General features: G+C 40.3%; 5 protein-coding genes and 1 long non-coding RNA gene across 7 annotated transcripts in view; 4 read left to right on the top strand and 2 right to left on the bottom strand.

Moving 5' to 3' along the window:
- LOC108658244 (phospholipid-transporting ATPase ABCA3) overlaps positions 1–17172 on the top strand; it is a 124753-nt gene that overhangs the window by 46722 nt on the left and 60859 nt on the right. The window lies entirely within an intron of this gene.
- Grip91 (gamma-tubulin complex component 3) lies at positions 224–8917 on the top strand. The gene is made up of 6 exons (XM_018107133.3): positions 224–662; positions 731–918; positions 1252–2404; positions 2473–2665; positions 2725–3046; positions 7468–8917. Exons 1-6 carry the CDS (start codon positions 551–553, stop codon positions 8221–8223), a joined length of 2724 nt encoding a protein of 907 aa, XP_017962622.1. The 5' UTR covers positions 224–550; the 3' UTR covers positions 8224–8917.
- On the bottom strand, positions 3607–4536 carry LOC108655456 (peroxisomal multifunctional enzyme type 2). Its single transcript, XM_089264312.1, has 3 exons — positions 4518–4536; positions 4185–4430; positions 3607–4022 (listed from the first exon to the last, which is right to left on the bottom strand). The coding sequence occupies exons 2-3, from the start codon at positions 4315–4317 to the stop codon at positions 3808–3810; spliced, it is 348 nt and encodes a 115-aa protein (XP_089120438.1). The 5' UTR covers positions 4318–4430; positions 4518–4536; the 3' UTR covers positions 3607–3807.
- LOC149090814 (uncharacterized) lies at positions 4573–6597 on the top strand. The gene is made up of 2 exons (XR_016197399.1): positions 4573–4690; positions 5989–6597. It is a non-coding gene; the product is annotated as an uncharacterized LOC149090814 (long non-coding RNA).
- LOC108655446 (putative methylthioribulose-1-phosphate dehydratase) lies at positions 6171–7254 on the bottom strand. The gene is made up of 4 exons (XM_018107161.3): positions 6999–7254; positions 6673–6940; positions 6388–6590; positions 6171–6327 (listed from the first exon to the last, which is right to left on the bottom strand). The coding sequence occupies exons 1-4, from the start codon at positions 7124–7126 to the stop codon at positions 6243–6245; spliced, it is 684 nt and encodes a 227-aa protein (XP_017962650.1). The 5' UTR covers positions 7127–7254; the 3' UTR covers positions 6171–6242.
- Positions 9099–16877, top strand: g (adaptor-related protein complex 3, delta 1 subunit-like garnet). Of its 2 annotated transcripts, none has more exons than XM_089263316.1 (13): positions 9099–9684; positions 10557–10652; positions 10958–11086; positions 11143–11283; positions 11343–11472; positions 11540–11679; positions 11918–11991; positions 13688–13836; positions 13939–14615; positions 14971–15616; positions 15676–15822; positions 15889–16021; positions 16078–16877. In XM_089263316.1, exons 1-13 carry the CDS (start codon positions 9589–9591, stop codon positions 16670–16672), a joined length of 3153 nt encoding a protein of 1050 aa, XP_089119442.1. In that variant the 5' UTR covers positions 9099–9588; the 3' UTR covers positions 16673–16877. The 2 variants fall into 2 exon arrangements, with proteins under 2 accessions (XP_089119442.1, XP_017962620.1); XM_018107131.3 differs by lacking the exon at positions 11918–11991 and adding an exon at positions 12946–13019.

The raw sequence follows: 17172 nt of genomic DNA on the forward strand, positions 1-17172 counted from the left end.
TGACAACTTATCAATAAAAATTAAATATATCGGAACGAAAAAATTAAATGTAAATATTCGTTTCTGTTTCTGTTTTTATTTTTGTTTTAATCTATTGCCCGTGAGACGAATACTTTCACATACTTTCATATTATTATAATGATTTAAGTTTTCTTAAACATGTCGTTTTGCGAGAGCAATCAATTTAAAAGACGTTTTGCGAACTAGTCATAGCAGTTCAGCTCTGAACTGGTTAGCATCCCTCGTTTTTTCTTTATTGTTTGGCAGCAAACAAATTCAAAACGCGAGCTAAACCTATAAATATTAATAAATAGTGGTCTACTAGTTCGTTTTAACGCTTTACTTTTTCATTTAAGCTGCCATTTTAGGCATGTGAATCGAGGCATTCTATGCTAGAGCATAACTAAGAGCGATTTAGCTTCATTATTTAAGCATTCGTCCAGCAGTTGTTTTTTTTTATTTTTGTTTCGCCTTCACCGCTTAATTTCACAGAATCCCGAACGCGCGCGTCCCGTATAAATCTATATATATAACTTATTGTGGAAAGACAATGCCTCACTCCAACAACCACACAGATAGCACAAATTTTGCAACCGAATTCAAGGGGCTCATCTCCCAGCTCAGGGAGGGCGTTCATCCCAAGGATTCGCAGGAATTGCTCGGTAAATAAGAGAACTCGACTCACTCAACAGCTATATGATATCTTTCTATTTTACTTTCCATTCCCCAGATCGATTGGTGCCACTCGCGCTGCAGTACATACGAAAATGCCCCGATATATTTGATAGTGCACCGCCATTGCCAGAGATAATTTGCTTGGACAAGATTATGACAATATTGGAGGCAAATCCGATATGGGGAGACAATGATAAGCCTGGCTCCGTCTTCCACGAGCATTACGTTGTGGCCTCCTGCGAGGTGAGTTATAGGATTCACTTGTATGACGCACACACCACCCAAACTCTTACTCATATTCATAATAAGAATTGTTCTTGTGGGGTATGATGTTTCCTCAAAATATATGCATGATTAGAGTTGCTTATATTATGCATATGTATTTTTAATTTGACCTATTTCTATCCAAAGACTAAAAGTTGTTTTAAAGCAAAACTATTTTGATTCAATGTTTTGAAAGTTAATCAAACATCAATAATGAGGTTTTAATTTTCCTTAAGTATACATGGATACGGCAAATTTGACTTATTTAGTGGTATTTCCAAGTCATAATTTTAACTTTAATTTTGTTTTCAGATTGAAGATCATCGTATGCGAGATCTGCTAGCGAATCTCATCCTGTTTAGTCTGGAAAATGATACGTCGTATGGAAAGGTGGATTATGGGCAACAGGCGTCAATTTCGCGGCCTAAAACGGAAAGCAAGAACCGTAGCTCGTGCAGTACCACCCTCAAGTCGAATGGCATTAGTCTCAATGGCAACAAGAATGGTGTCTCCGTGAAGCCTAGCAGCTACGACTCGACACAGAATGGCGTTGGACTTGGCAGCGTACCATTGCCCAACTACGTTGTTGAGATAGCAAAACAAAATAACACCAATATCGATTACAATGTTGTCCAGAATGCGATCTATTCGTTTTTGGGCGTACAGGGAAAGTATCTGAAAAAGGACGTTATTACAGGACGCTTTAAACTCGATCCACTCAGCATGCAGTCGATCTCGAGTGTGCAGGCTGGCATGCTCTTGCGCCTTTCCGAACTAGGGTATTATCATGATCGGATCACCAAGTTCTCCAACACAACGACCGGCTATAATGCGATGGGCAGCATGGGTCAGGCGCTAATGGCGAAGCTGAAGCTGGAGCTGAGTGAATTTCATGGCCACGTGGCGGCTTTGCAGGATCAGCTGAACTCGTATCGGGAGACGCAGATGCGAGACTATGTTGATCGCGATAAAAGCTGGTTGGACAGACAGCCGGAGCAGCTTACTCTATTCAAGCTCCTCTGCTGGTATATGGAGCCACTTCGTCGAATGCAATGGCTTACAAAAATCGCTGATGCCTGCCAAATGAAGAAGGGTGGCGACTTAGCATCCGTGATCTATACATTCTTAAATAATGGTGACCCCATGGTCAATAAATTGGCCACAGATCTTTTGACCGTGTGCTGTGCTCCGTTGGTGCGCATGATCTCAAAGTGGATGCTCGAAGGCGGCATCGAGGATAGCCACGGGGAGTTCTTCATCGAATCAATCGACGAGGTCGGCGCCGATCGTCTGTGGCACGATAAGTTCCGTTTGCGCCACAGTATGTTGCCCAAGTTCGTCACACTTGAGCTGGCCGATAAGATACTCAAGACCGGCAAGAGTATTAACTTTTTGCGTGAGATATGCAAGGTAGAGGAAGCTGTTAAGGATCGCAAGGAGCTAAAGTTTGTAATTGATAATCATGGCAAGTATAAATTAAGTCAAGTTATTTTATATCAATCCCTAATTGTTTCTGGCTCGAATTTCTTTTAGTTTCCCACATCTTCTCATATGTCCCGGATACGACCTGGCATGCGGCCATCGAGACGTGCTATTCGCAGACATCCAAACATGTACTGGACATTATGGTTGGGCCACACAAGCTATTGGATCACCTGCAGGGCATGCGTCGGTATCTTTTGCTTGGCCAAGGCGACTTTGTCAGCATATTCATTGAGAACATGAAGTACGTGAAAGAACGAATTATGAAAATGATCCAGTCTGAAAGTTTATTTGAATTCGCAGGGACGAGCTGGAGAAGATTGGCACCGAAATATACTCACATGATCTCTCTGCCATGTTGGATGCCGCTTTACGCTGTACAAACGCCCAGTACGACGATCCAGACATACTGAATCATTTGGATGTTGTGGTCAAAACGCCATATCCCGGCGATTGCGGTTGGGATGTCATCTCACTGCAATACACAGTGCGTGGACCGTTGGCTACTATGTTGGAGCCAGCAATGCCCACATACAAGGCCCTATTCAAGCCGCTATGGCGCATCAAGCACATGGAATTCGTACTGTCTACGAAAATTTGGAAAATACAAATGGGCAATGCCAAGGTGAGTTTTTTTATTTTTTAAATATTAGGCTAAATTATTTATAACTTTTCTTATGAAAACTTATCGATGTTAACACAGAAAGTATCGATACGGGGCGAATTGCCGATGAATCAAAATAGATCATTGTGTATGGTAGGAGGAAGCTATGAGTCTAGAGATCGAGGTGTAGACTTGATTGAATACAATGTGATAAGACAGCTGCGTTGAAACATTCTACCCTTCCAGGTACAACGAGTGCAGGGTATATGTGTAATAAAGAAGACCAAATGTTAATTGCGAGCTATAAGCCCCCACCTCACAATTTAAAATTAAGCAGTTTTGTTATGGATAAGATTAGCTCGCAATCTAATCCGTGTCATTGAAAATTGCTAAGGCACTGCTGCACACTTGCCATTGCCGTCCTAAGTTATGATAAGGGCTAGGCTATCGGTATCCGGGTATCGGGGAGTGGGTTTAAAGTACACATTCCTGTTCCATATTAATTGCTGGCTATTTATACATACATATACATATATCTTTGTATGTGTATATATTTAATGAAATAATAAAATAGGCACAGATTCCTTTTCTAGGCTTATGTATTATTTTCTAATTACACATAGTATAAACATACAAAAAAAATATAAGAAACAGAAACACACACATTGTGGAAATACGACTGGAGTATCGCAGTTATGATAACAACAAAAGTAATGTGCGATTACGAACAAACGTGCAAAACGTAGAAACTGGGTTTTGTTGTGAAAGCGCCAAATGCCAATTTACAATTTGGCGTCCGTTTTCAGCAGAGGCGCCAGTTTTTGGGTCAACATGATGTTGCCGGCAATCTTCAGCTTGCCTTTCATGAACGCTGCCTGGGGATTGAGTTTGCCAAGGGCAATGTCAACCATGTCCTCGTCGGAAACCGTCAGTGTGGTGTCGACCTTGACGCCTTGGGCAGGTCCCTCGTACGCCTTGGCGCTCTTGCAGTCGAGAGCTGTAAATGAAGTTGAGTTAAGCAATTAGATTTTCAAGTTAGCTCGGCAGCTGTTGAGATGGTAGCAGCCGGGTCTGAAGTACGCGCTATTTGTCTGCACTTTGAACTTTGCCAACACAGACGTGTATTTGGCAGACGTGAATATTGAGCTTAATTACTTACTCCACTCCTTGACCACTTTTCCGTCCTTAGTGATTTTGTACAAAAATACTCCATTGACAGCCTTTGCTTTGGCAGCATTATCCTTCAGTCCATCGATGATTTTCTGGAACACGGCGTCCGATTGCAACGACATTATGATGCTTGCTTTATTGAACTATGCTTTCTTTAATTAAAAAATAAAAAGCAACAAATAAGTGTTATTCGTATTGCGAAATTGAATTTAACAGGGCGTCAGAGTGCTTACACCTGAAAGGAAAAACGTCAAATAATGAACAAACAACGGCAATCGTTGATATTTATGTGCTTTTTCTCTTCTAATTTTGCTTTGCTCACGTTTTCTCCCACTCGATACTCATTCATTTCCTAACTCTCTCACACACACACACGCAACTAATAAAAAAATCGATAGTCTGCGTTGGAGTTTGCACTCTCTCGCTCTGTCTGTCTCTCATTTGGCGTACTGTTAAATAACATGAGCACAACTGTTGGTGCTCTGTATTCGCTCTGTGCACTGTACAAAGCAGTGCTGCCAACTTTTTACCAGAATAAAAAGCTGTTTTTAGATGGAAGAAACGGAAAAAAAAGCTGAAAATTTTTACAAAAAAGCCTAAAAAAAAGCGGTTATTATAGTTTGATTGTTTTTTTTTTTTTTTTTTTTTAATTTACAAGATTTTTAGCATGCTATCTAATTCTTCGCGACTAGCATCGGTTTCAGAATCGTACGACCTGTTAGTACCTATCATGCGAAGATAATTTGAAGGAACTTTGTATTCATAGCAGCATTTGCCCAGTCTTCGCAAACCATATCTGTGTGTTATATTAAATAAAAAAGTAATATATATATCGGTATCATCTTTTCACTCTCAATAAAATATTACCTTATGCTAAGAATACTGTTTATTGTGCTTAGGCTCATTGAGTTCCTTAACTTGGACTTTACCAAGTTAAGCTGGCTAAATACGCGTTCCACCTCCGCGTTGGACCATGGTAATGAAAACATTTGCAGGGCAACAGCTGCCAAGTCAAGGAATCGGCGGTTGCCGCCAGAATCCTTGTAATTGGAGACTTCATTCCAAAATTCGGAGCTGTCATTAACGTTTTCCCACTTAACTAGATTAATATCATAGTACTGCCGCTCAATGTCGGCTATTCTGTCTACTTGGAGGTGTTCCAACAATTCTGTAATTACTTTTTTTTTAGTTGACACAATTTTATCAACGGAAAAAAACGTCAATGTTTTTTAAGATTTTAAAATTGTCGGGGAGACTGCAGATAAAATCAAAATTATTTAACGGTCGGTAGAAGAATCTGAAAAATTGGTTACCTCTGCTTTAGCTGCTTGATAAGTTCAATAACAAAAGAAGAGCAGCGAGCACGAATTTCTTGTTCGAGGCCTGCATCGATATTTAAAGACTTGATTTTCTTTTCAAAATCATACCCTTTGTACATATCGGATTCTACATGCTCTTTTCTTACAAGTGGCAACCGCCATGTTAACCATGGTGCGCGCAGAGGTTTGTGCAAGACTTAGCTTAAGTGTGTGTTAGTGCTACATATCCGAACGATATACATATTAGGCTAAGGCAATTAGCATTCGATATATACAAAAAATATATACAATATTTAATACAAAGTACATGTTTTCAGTATTAAAAAAAATCGAAGTATTAAAAAAAATCGAAAAAAGCCTAATTCATTTTCAAAAAAAGCCAGAATTCCCGCTTCCCGCAATTCTTAAATATTTCCCGCAATTTGTCTTCGGAAAAAGCCAGATTTGACGGGAAAAAAGCTGAATTGGCAGCAGTGGTACAAAGTGCGCCATCAATTTGAAGATCATAAATACTATATAGATAAGTGTTGGAGATTAATGGATTTCGGTTTGCTGCGGTAAACCATTTCTTTCAATAAACTATGGGATTCGCAATTATACTTATACATATATATAAGCTTAAATATAGCAGCAATCAGTGAATATATACTATATAATCAGTATTTATAAAATTTATTGTATACTGCATAATAACTTTCAATTTTGATTAAAGCTTTTTAGTAGGTATACTATGCGATCTCAAACTTCTCCGGATCAAGTCCGGCCGTTTTCATCTGTACAGCAATGGAGAATAGATAGTCATAGCACTCCGACCTGAAGAAATGTACATGTATAGAGATAATACATGATAAAATCAACCAGTTTTTTACTCACATAGTCTTGGCCTTTTCCCAAGTCTGACCCCATACGTAGACGCCGTGACGGCGCACAAGTACGGCACTACATCCGGGATATTCCATCATGGCAGCATACATGCTGTCGGCCAAGTCTCGTTCGTGAGGAGTATTCTCGATGATGGGCACGACCAGCTGTTCGTCATAACGAAGATATCGCTTATCAGCGTCATCGTAGACGCCCTAAAAAGAGATAACAATAGCTAAGTACAGCAATATGAAAATAGCATGGCACTGGCACTTGATCTAGTGGTAATTCGGGCACCTTAATCATTTCCAAATGTGTGCAACGAAACGTCTTGCCTGGCCAGAGCAGCGTAGCCATGACCGCGTGCTGGGAATGTGTGTGAATGACGGCGGCGGCATTACGATGCCTGTACGCCAGCATAAAGAGAGGCGTGCATTGGCTCTTCTTTAGGCCCTTGATCTCTGGCGGCAATTGCAAGTCCTTGCCATCTATGTCCTGCACGAACAAATCCTCTGGCTGCATGCGCTCCTTCTGTACACCCGATGGTGCGATATAAATTTCATTGCTATTTCAAAAGTCGTTCAAGAGTTATCTTCGATATACATATTCATAGTTGGACTTGCTTGTATTTAATGCTCATGCCGCCGCCAGTGCCGGTGACCCAGCCAAGATGGTAGAATTGCGCACATAGTGCTGGTATTAAGTGACGTGGGTGCTCGGCTGGCAAGTCCTTGAAAATTGACAAAGCCATTGGAGAGTAGCGAATCAAATAAGACACAGTCGCAGCTTTTTAATCACATATGTATGTAAACAACTGATAAAAACGCTGCGATTATTCGGTTCAGTTTTGCTTCACATGCTGTGAGTATTATCGATAGCAATATCGATATCCGGGGTCTAGTTTAAATAAAAATTATTTATACACTTGTTTACGGAATTACAGTTAAAATATACAACTACAAAGTTTCAGATGTACTAATGACTTTAGAACTGATACAGATCTAAGTGTAATTCTCTCTTTGCTCATTAGGTTTTTATTAACTTTTGTATGTGATATTCTATTATAGTAAAAATGCATTACATATTTTTCAGGCACTGCGCTCGTTACACGATGAGATTTCCAAAGCCACCTACAGATTGCACTTGTTCACATCTGAAATTATGCATTTCGTTCATCAAATGCAATACTATGTGCTCTTTGAGGTTATCGAGTGTAATTGGGTGGAGCTGCAGAAGCGGATGCAGCAGGCGAAGGCTTTGGATGATATACTCGATGCGCACTCCAAGTTCTTGCAAGCAATCAGCGTTGGGTGCTTTGTGAACACCTCGACGAATATGGAAAGTCATCTGGAAGTCGTTTATGAAAATATAATTTCGTTAGAAAATTGGCAGGAAAATTTTTACAAAGAATGTTTCGCAGAATTGGAGGCACGCGAAAAAATGCAAAGAGCAATCGCTGAATCAGAAGGGACCGGGCGCTTCGGTGTGACCACGGAACAAAAAATGGAACGCGATCAGGAGCGCAAGATATTCGAACAAAAGATATTAACATGCTGTCGGACACTTGAAGGCTTCGCCGGCTCCTACGCCAAGGCAGTAGGTGGATTTTTGCTAGCCCTTAATTCTAGCGATGATCACAATCTACAGCTCTTTGGCACTCGTCTGGACTTCAACGAATATTACAAGAAACGGGACACAAACCTGAGCAAGCCGTTAACCTTCGAGCATTGGCGCATGAGCAATGTATATGGCTATTCCAAAAGCCATATGGGTGGGCGCTACAGCATGTATCCACAACCAACTCCACAATTCGGCCGTCAGGGAAATGTGTCATTAACATGGGACTAACAAATAAACAATCCGCGAACACGTCAATCCAGTGCCAACAACAACAATTGCTTGAATACTTTCTCATATGAGGAAGCAAATGTTTTAACTCGACGATCACGTTTGAATATCTTGGCCTCAAATTGTTGCGATGTCCTGTAGATCGTAGTTATTTTCATTAAAATTTTATTACATAAATTCAAATATTTAACTACTACACGCTAGCTACCTGGATCTTCAAAAAACAAAAATTTAATATTGCCAAAGTATCTCCACAAAAGTATTCATATACTTACTCAAGCCTTAAGTCCTATTTTGGTAAGGAAATTACATGCAGTTTTATTTTTCTTTATTTCTTTTCAAGATTGCTTGCTGTGCCAAATGTGTTATAAATTGCAAACTTATATTGTATTACGTTGAAAATTTCTGCGCCTGTATTGTGGCCAGTTTTATATGCACTTCCAACAATGTCGCCTGCGTCAAATTAATTAACGAAGAGATTAGCATTTTTCTTTTTATATCTGATATAAATTGTTAATGCTATTGTACTGGTTTGTTAACTATCTATATACATAATACGAAAACATAAAAAAAAACTAATCAAATTTTAGAGCAATGCCATATAAAATGAAGTATGTGATTGAATTAATTGAAACGATTTTAACTGTTAAGATACTGCACAAATTCTAAATAAATGGTTATGCATTTTAAAATGGTATTCGCAAACTTTATTAATTGCAGCTTTCATATGTGAACAAATATTTTGGTTCTTTCTGTCATTTCAAATATTGGCGGCATAATCGAATACAAGCTAATAAATCAGTACGACCGTGTATACCTGAAATACTATCGATGGAGAATCAGAACTTCTGCTTATCGATAGTACGTATGATATCGGCAGCAAACTAATATTTTTGTGGGGCGATAAACAAATAGCACAACAAACTTGTTAAAGAGCGATAAAAAATCAATTGCAGGAAATAACATACAAGAATGCAAGCGGAGGAAACTTGCTTGTCAAAAATAATTAAACGTTTAAATCGGTAAAACAAATAAGCAATTTCAGCAGCTTATCAGAAGCAAAAGGTGTCAACACTTTGGATTCGCAGAGAGTTTGGTGTGCACTTCGCGTTGGCAGTGATTTTTGCAAGTGCTGAAGCAAAAAACCAAGAGGAGAAGAACGAATGAAAAGATAAAGGCTAACGCTACCGGCTGCTCAAGCGTATTAAGTCCACTGTCTCTTGATCCTTTTTTTTATTGTTGAGTTGCTAAATTACAAATTTGAAGCCAACATATTGCTGCTCTGGAGGCAAACAAAATAACAACAACAACGAAAGCAGCAAAAGCAGCGCACGCAGCAACTACCGCGACGTCGACGTCGACGAAATGGCGTTAAAAAAAGTGAAGGGAAATTTCGAACGAATGTTTGATAAAAACTTGACAGACCTTGTGCGCGGAATACGAAATAATAAGGATAATGAGGCAAGTGCCGCAACGCCAAATAGTTGTTTTTGTGCTTATCATGAGCCAACACAACGATTTAATTAGCTGTCAAATTTCATTTCCATTAGCATAGATGTGCATGTGTGTGTGTCTGCATATATGTCTCCGTCAACATCTGCCAAAGGCTCAAAGCTTGACTCAATTAGCGGTATTTCGCCTCTCCCACTCTCTCTGTCTCTCTCTTCATATCGTCTGCTCTTAATGTCTTTCAGTTCATTTCCTTGATGCGGCAGCTCACACACACACACACACACACACACACACACACACAGGCATACCAGCACCTCGCACTCACAGCCAATGAAAACGCTGTCACTGTGAAGCCGAACTTTCTTAACGTCTTTGAGCTTACGTTTCCTTATCGAATCAAAGACATCTTATTCTATTGCCTCACAGCACATTGTTCACCTGCTGTCGCCGTATTTGTACATATGTATATAAAATCTGGTTGGCTAAATAATTTTAATAATTATCTGAATAATACATGCTTCTTCTGTTCCCATTCTCCAGCAACAGAAATTTTTTATTTTCAGCTGCTTCGGCAAAATAATCGCTGATTTCTGTACGCGCCAATGTACATGTATATGTACACACTTGCAAAAATTGCAATTGTATTTAGTTTAGTTGATAGCACAAGACATTTCGCCTTTTACCCCTCCCTGCACAATTGGGATGCATCGGATTCAGGTTAATTTTTGTTCTTTTTCCCCTCTGATTCGGTTCGCCTATCGGCTTGGGTCATGTAGATTGCCCATGAAAGCTCAATATGATTAGACATGCTTTGAATTGTTATTGCATTTAACACTCACACGCTTACATTTCATTACTAATTACATTTTCTTATTTTTCAGGCCAAATACATAGCTCAATGCATTGAGGAGATCAAACAGGAGCTGCGTCAGGACAATATCAACGTCAAGTGCAATGCAGTGGCCAAGTTAACCTATGTAAGTTCGTTCTTAACACAGGCAAGAAAATGTCAACAAAAATAGAAGGAGCAACTGAAATTCCAAAGCGAAGCCAAGATAAGCGCTTAAACTTTATTCGCATATTTCTTAAGAATAATCCCATTTATATATAAAAAGATAAAATAAACCAGTGCTCAATCTGTTTTAGTCCTCGTTAGAGTCTAAATTGACAGCCAAGTCAAATTCGTGTTAGTTGGGCACAAAATGCATATTTTCTTGGCTGGATACGTATGCAAATATACTCTTTATTGATTTTTTATATTTACATATTTTTATATGATTAGATACAAATGCTCGGCTACGACATTTCGTGGGCAGGCTTTAACATAATTGAGGTGATGAGCTCCTCGCGCTTCACATGCAAGCGAATCGGTTACCTGGCGGCTAGTCAATGCTTCCATCCGGACAGCGAAGTAAGTGCCATCCGAATGAGATGTCTAGTGCAAATACTAACTTAATGCAATTTCAGCTGCTGATGCTTACCACGAATATGATACGCAAGGACCTCAATTCACAGAATCAATACGATGCGGGCGTAGCTTTAAGCGGGCTCAGCTGTTTCATATCGCCCGACTTATCGCGAGATCTGGCCAATGATATCATGACACTGGTAGAGTGTATAAATCCGAAAGAGCAGCTCGATTTGTATCAATTATTTTGTCATTGCAGATGAGCTCAACGAAACCGTACCTGCGCATGAAGGCTGTGCTGATGATGTATAAGGTATTTTTGCGCTATCCCGAAGCATTGCGGCCCGCGTTTCCCAAGCTGAAAGAGAAACTCGAGGATCCAGATCCAGGTGCTTTCCAGCCGCACCCCTACATATATATATAGCTACTAGAGTAACGATTATATTATTTTGCCAGGTGTACAATCTGCTGCTGTCAATGTCATTTGTGAGCTGGCGCGCAAGAATCCAAAGAACTATCTGCCCTTGGCGCCGGTGTTCTTTAAACTAATGACCACGTCGACCAACAATTGGATGCTAATTAAAATTATCAAGCTGGTGAGTATTTGTAGTGCCGCGATTTTTATTAGTTTTCAAAAAAGAAATTTAAAAAAATAATAATAATAAAAAGAGATAATCTTTATTGTTTTGCTGTACAATAATATTTATACGAACTGAATATTTGTCTACCAACAAGTTAATTAACACAACTCCTACTCCTCCACTCCCTTACCTGTCCACAAATCGAAATATGAAAACCAAAAATGAAAAAATATAACAAAAAATGAATAAACAGTTTGCGAGCCTCACATCAATTGAACCGGCGCTGGGACGTAAATTGACTCAGCCCCTAATTGAAATTATTTCCAGGTTTTTATCGGCGCGCTTATGTTAATTGAAGCAAGCTGCCATATATCAAGAAAATTATTTATAAATCTAAAAAACCAACATTAAACAGCACGCGCTTTAACAATATTATTTCTTAGTTTGATTTCCTTCTTTTCACTTTACGCATTTCTTGTTTCCACTTCATTTGTATCTCAGTTCGTCACAGTTTTTACCCACATATTCTCACCAAAAAGCAAAAGCCAAAATTTAACATTAATTGGACAACTGTTGCTACACCCAAATAAAAGCATAATTTCAACTGTCGATGTTGTTATTCAAAACATGGGTCTCATGTTCCAATGCACACATTTAGATATATTTTTGCTATCCAAAAAGAATATTCTATTTCGTTAAAACTTAAGAAACTTTGCCAAAAATTGATTTGCTTGCTTAAATCGCGTAGGTTTAGGATCAAAGTCTTTAAATCATATGTGCTTTCAAATGCTGGCTGCGAGCTATAACAATGCTAGCAATTGCCTTCTCTTAAGGCAGAAACACATATCAGAATCAGGTTTCATATCAATTCATTAAACATATGCATACTTTACGCTTTTTAACATATATTTTATTTTAATTTGTTTAGTTCTTAAACATAAATTTATATTTGATGTTTGTTATATTTTGCCCGTTCGAAAAATGCCCAGCCAGCGATATGCCAAATAGTCCTAGCCGAGCTACATACGTGTCTACATATATGCATACATATGTATGTATGGCCTACATGCTGTACATGTGTATGTAACTATGTATGTGTATGGGTATGGCTCGATCTTCCTCTTATTAATATTCATTTCAGCATTTTAATTTCATTGTTTTTATTTCTTGTGATTTTAATGATCTTATTTAGTTTTATGTACTCAATACAATCGTATGTACGTATATTGTGTATTATGGTATAATTTGTTGCTTGTTTCTTTTCTCTTTGCATATTTGCAGTTTGGCGCTTTAACTCCCTTAGAACCCCGGCTAGGAAAGAAATTAATAGAGCCACTCACAAATCTAATTCATAGGCAAGTTCTTATAATTTAACAAAAAAAAAAATTTAAAAAAAAAAAAAAAAAAAAAAAAAAAAACTGGAAAGATGAAAACAAAGAAGATCGAGAGCTGATTCATCCATGCAAAATCATAACAAAGAGAAGCAAAAAAAAAAAAAAATAACAGGAAAAAAGAAGAAAACATTTAATTAAATTTGCTTGTTTAATCTCTATAATAATATATGTATATACATACAAATATATATGTAGGTAATTTACATATATATTTAGTTACATTTAAGCTCTCCCTTCAGCGCTCTCGCTCTCTCTTTTGCGCTTGCTCTCTTATGTTGAATGCTTCTTCGACTCTTCGAGCACCAACATTAAAATGAAATCGAGTTTATGTTTCATTTAGTCTTTCTTTTATTATTATTAGCTATTGTACATAAATACTATTTATATATTCAAGTAGAATTTGTATATATTAATTTATTTTTTTTTCTGTTATTTTCTTTTTTTTATACTTAATTCTTAATCGCTGATTGCTATTGTTATTGTTGTTGTTGCTCCATTTGTAATTGCTGTTGCTGTTGTTGTTGTTGTTGTTTTTGTTGCTTCTTTTGTGCTGCTTTAATCGAACTGAAATCTTTGATATAACGTCGCCCTAACCCGCCAACCCGTGTCCAACCGTCCAACCCAAACAGCACCTCGGCAATGAGCCTCCTCTACGAGTGCATCAATACGGTAATCGCCGTCCTCATCAGCATCAGCAGCGGAATGCCCAACCACAGCGCCTCCATCCAGCTGTGCGTGCAGAAGCTGCGCATCCTGATTGTCGACTCAGATCAGAATCGTAAGTATATATCTATATATTGCATGAGTATATTGATATGCAATAGCTATGCATCCATCCGTCCGTCCACTATCTCACTTTTGTCTCTTGATTCACTTACAGTCAAATACCTGGGCTTGCTGGCCATGTCGAAGATACTGAAAACGCACCCAAAGAGCGTACAGACGCACAAGGATCTAATATTGGCTTGCTTAGACGACAAGGACGAGTCGATACGACTCCGCGCCTTGGACCTGCTCTATGGCATGGTGTCGAAAAAGAATCTCATGGAGATTGTGAAGCGATTGCTGGGCCACATGGAGCGCGCCGAAGGCTCAGCTTATCGAGACGAGCTGCTCTACAAAGTGATAGAGATATGTGCACAAAGTTCCTACCTGTACGTGACCAATTTCGAGTGGTATATGACCGTGCTCGTTGAGCTCATCCAACTGGAGGCCGGGTCCAAGCATGGCCGTCTAATAGCCGAGCAACTGTTGGACGTCGCTATTCGTGTGCCCGTAGTGCGTCAGTTCGCCGTTAATGAGATGACCAATCTGCTGGACACATTTGCTGTTTCGACCCAGAGCAACTCCATGTATGAGGTGCTCTATGCCGCCGCCTGGATTGTCGGCGAGTTCTCTGGCGAATTGGCCGACACCGAGAGGACTCTGAACATTCTACTGCGACCGCGTAAGCTGCCGGGCCACATCCAGGGGGTCTACGTGCAGAATGTGATCAAGCTGTTCGCCCGGCTGGCTACCACTTGCCTCGAGCTGCAGGATATGCCCGGCATAGTACGGGTAAGTCCATCCATTCACGTCATACAGCTTCTCCTCATAGCTATATGAGAAATTTTGATGATAGATAGGTATCAACCTATCTATGTATCAACATAGATACATTTCTAGTCGGGACGACGTGTTGACTCGATCTGTCCATGTCCATGGAACACAATAATCTGCAAATATTTTTGTACATATTTTGTATTAGAGGCTTATCATTTATTTTGATAACTTAATCGATTTGCATGTAATCGATCAAAATCGATATTCCCACTGAGTTTGGATACCGTATATGACAAGGAAACATGTTATTTCATAATGTATAAGACAATCCGATTAATTGGCCCACATTTTGTACATCGTGTGATTACAGTTGTGCGATCATGTGCTGGAAAAGCTGCAGCACTTCAATGGGTCCAACGATATTGAGGTACAGGAGCGCGCCAACTCTGCCTGCATGCTAATCGAGATGCTGCGCAAGCAGTTGACTCAGCCAGCAGAGGATGCGTCAACGGGGTCGATACCGCCGATGGCCATTGAGATTGTCCAAGAGATGGCGCTGCTGTTCGCTGGCGAACTAATACCTGTGGCGCCCAAGGCACAGCGGAAGGTGCCGCTGCCAGACGGACTCGATTTGGACGAGTGGATCAATGCGCCACCACCTGACGACGCAAGCAGCACATCTTCTGAGCATGACAAGGATGAGCTATTCGTGAGTGCCGCTCACGATGGCAACGATGCCACTGGTGGGGGCGGGGGCGGCAACGGCAGTCACTCGGGCGGCAAACGACGCAAGAGCCTGGAACTAACGCCAGAGCAACTGGAGCGCCAGCGTATGGCACGTCTCATCGAACAGTCGAACAATCCGCATTACTTGAAGTCAACGCCGAGCTCGGCGTCTGCGGCCATTGGCAACAGCAGCAATAACTCGAATGCCGATCAGTACGACAACATCGATGACATACCCATAACCGAGCTTCCACTGGACATTGAGGGCGTGGCCGCGCTACGTGTGGGCAGTAAGTAAAAGCAAGCGCAATGCCATGCATCTGACTAACTGTCATAACAACTTTTGCAGTCACAAAGCGCTCGGACAAGTATCTGAAGGAGCAACAGGAAGCGGCGGCGCACAGCAAAGATGCCAAAAAGAAGCATAAAAAAAGCAAAAAGAGCAAGAAATCAAAAAACAAAGTTGCCTACAATAGCAGCTCCGAGTCGGATGCGGGTAAGCACTGTGACCACAGTGACTCAAAATCTAAAAAAATTCTATAGTGTCAACTGTTTCTTTTAGAGCCCAAGCCTTTGCACATTGTGAACACCACCTTGGACATGCCCGAGGGCGTAACGTTGTCCGATAGCGAAGAGAAGGATGGAAAATACGATCCAAATGATCCGCATCGTGCGCTCGACATTGAGCTAGACATGTAAGACAATGCAGAAGCTGAATCGGAGTAGCATTTAATTGATAATCTCTCAACAGGGCCGCCTTTGAAGCGCCTGCAAGGGCATCGAAGACTGCGTCGGCAAGCAAAGAAAGCGTGACGGCTCAAATCGGGTTAGCCGCATCCGAATCCATAGATCCCGAGACGGTGGCAATGCCTAGTAAAAAGGAGAAAAAGTCTAGGGAAAAGGCTCGGGGGGAGCACAAAACGCGCAAGGCTCAGGCGCAATCACAGCCGGACTCTGTGCCCGACTTGATTGACACGGGGAGCAGTCCCTGCCGAACAGCAACAGATAATGGCATCAACAACAATAACAACACTGCCCCATCCCATGCCGACCACAGCCAGCATCTGAAGAAGAAGAAGCGCGAGAAGAGGGCGCACAAATCGAGCAAGCTGCTGAACGACGAATCTACCGCAACCACGATAGGCTCGACGACTATCATCGACGTGGGAGAGACGTCCGCTGCCCACCCAGAAGGTGACGTGTCTGCAGCTGTTGACGCCAAGGTGCATAAGAAAAAGCATAAGAAGGACAAATCTCAACACAAGGAAAAACGGACACACAAGTCGCCCGCATCGGAGTACGAGCAGCCGATGGGCATTTCGACGCCCAGCAAAGAGATGTTCTAGATAAAAGCTAGCCAGAGATATGCATCAATCAATCCCCATTCACCATTTCCAATATGCAATATGCATTAGTTAAGATTTTTTAATTAAGGTTAATTAAAGGCCTACTCCTTATCCTACGTCTAAATTATCGCTGCGATATAAAAACGAATTGAACAAATTGATTTCAAAATAGATACTACTACTAATGCAAGAGGAAGCAAAAACAACATGAATTAATATTAACAGTGTAATTCTTATAGCCGAATTTGCCGTTGCGGCTTGGAACAGGAATGGAGAAAATGATGAACGAACAAGAAAAATGAATAGAATTGATGAATAGTAATATTTCTATTTTTGAAATGAATTTGTAGCCCAGATCCGGGAGAGAGATTCCATTATACACACAAAACACAATTCAACTATTTTGTAAAATAAGCGAATTATACATGCATATATAGAGTGTATACTGCATAGAAATAATATACAAACGTTGAACATATAGAGTGCATATATGTGTATAT

The sequence above is a fragment of the Drosophila navojoa genome, chromosome X, assembly GCF_054131105.1.
Source record: "Drosophila navojoa isolate 15081-1374.11 chromosome X, UAZ_NAV_1.0, whole genome shotgun sequence".
Classification (NCBI taxonomy): domain Eukaryota; kingdom Metazoa; phylum Arthropoda; class Insecta; order Diptera; family Drosophilidae; genus Drosophila; species Drosophila navojoa.

Coding starts and splice junctions, on each gene's coding strand:
- Grip91 (XM_018107133.3), top strand. CDS start 551: ATGCCTCACTCCAACAACCACACAGATAGCACAAATTTTGCAACCGAA. Junction 2,405..2,472: donor GTTTGTAATTGATAATCATG/GCAAGTATAAAT, acceptor AATTTCTTTTAG/TTTCCCACATCTTCTCATAT. Junction 3,047..7,467: donor TACAAATGGGCAATGCCAAG/GTGAGTTTTTTT, acceptor CATATTTTTCAG/GCACTGCGCTCGTTACACGA.
- LOC108655456 (XM_089264312.1), bottom strand. CDS start 4,317: ATGTCGTTGCAATCGGACGCCGTGTTCCAGAAAATCATCGATGGACTG. Junction 4,023..4,184: donor AAAAGTGGTCAAGGAGTGGA/GTAAGTAATTAA, acceptor CTTCATTTACAG/CTCTCGACTGCAAGAGCGCC.
- LOC108655446 (XM_018107161.3), bottom strand. CDS start 7,126: ATGGCTTTGTCAATTTTCAAGGACTTGCCAGCCGAGCACCCACGTCAC. Junction 6,941..6,998: donor GGCATGAGCATTAAATACAA/GCAAGTCCAACT, acceptor CTTTTGAAATAG/CAATGAAATTTATATCGCAC. Junction 6,328..6,387: donor TGGGAAAAGGCCAAGACTAT/GTGAGTAAAAAA, acceptor ACATTTCTTCAG/GTCGGAGTGCTATGACTATC.
- g (XM_089263316.1), top strand. CDS start 9,589: ATGGCGTTAAAAAAAGTGAAGGGAAATTTCGAACGAATGTTTGATAAA. Junction 10,653..10,957: donor CAGTGGCCAAGTTAACCTAT/GTAAGTTCGTTC, acceptor TTATATGATTAG/ATACAAATGCTCGGCTACGA. Junction 11,473..11,539: donor ACTCGAGGATCCAGATCCAG/GTGCTTTCCAGC, acceptor TTATTTTGCCAG/GTGTACAATCTGCTGCTGTC.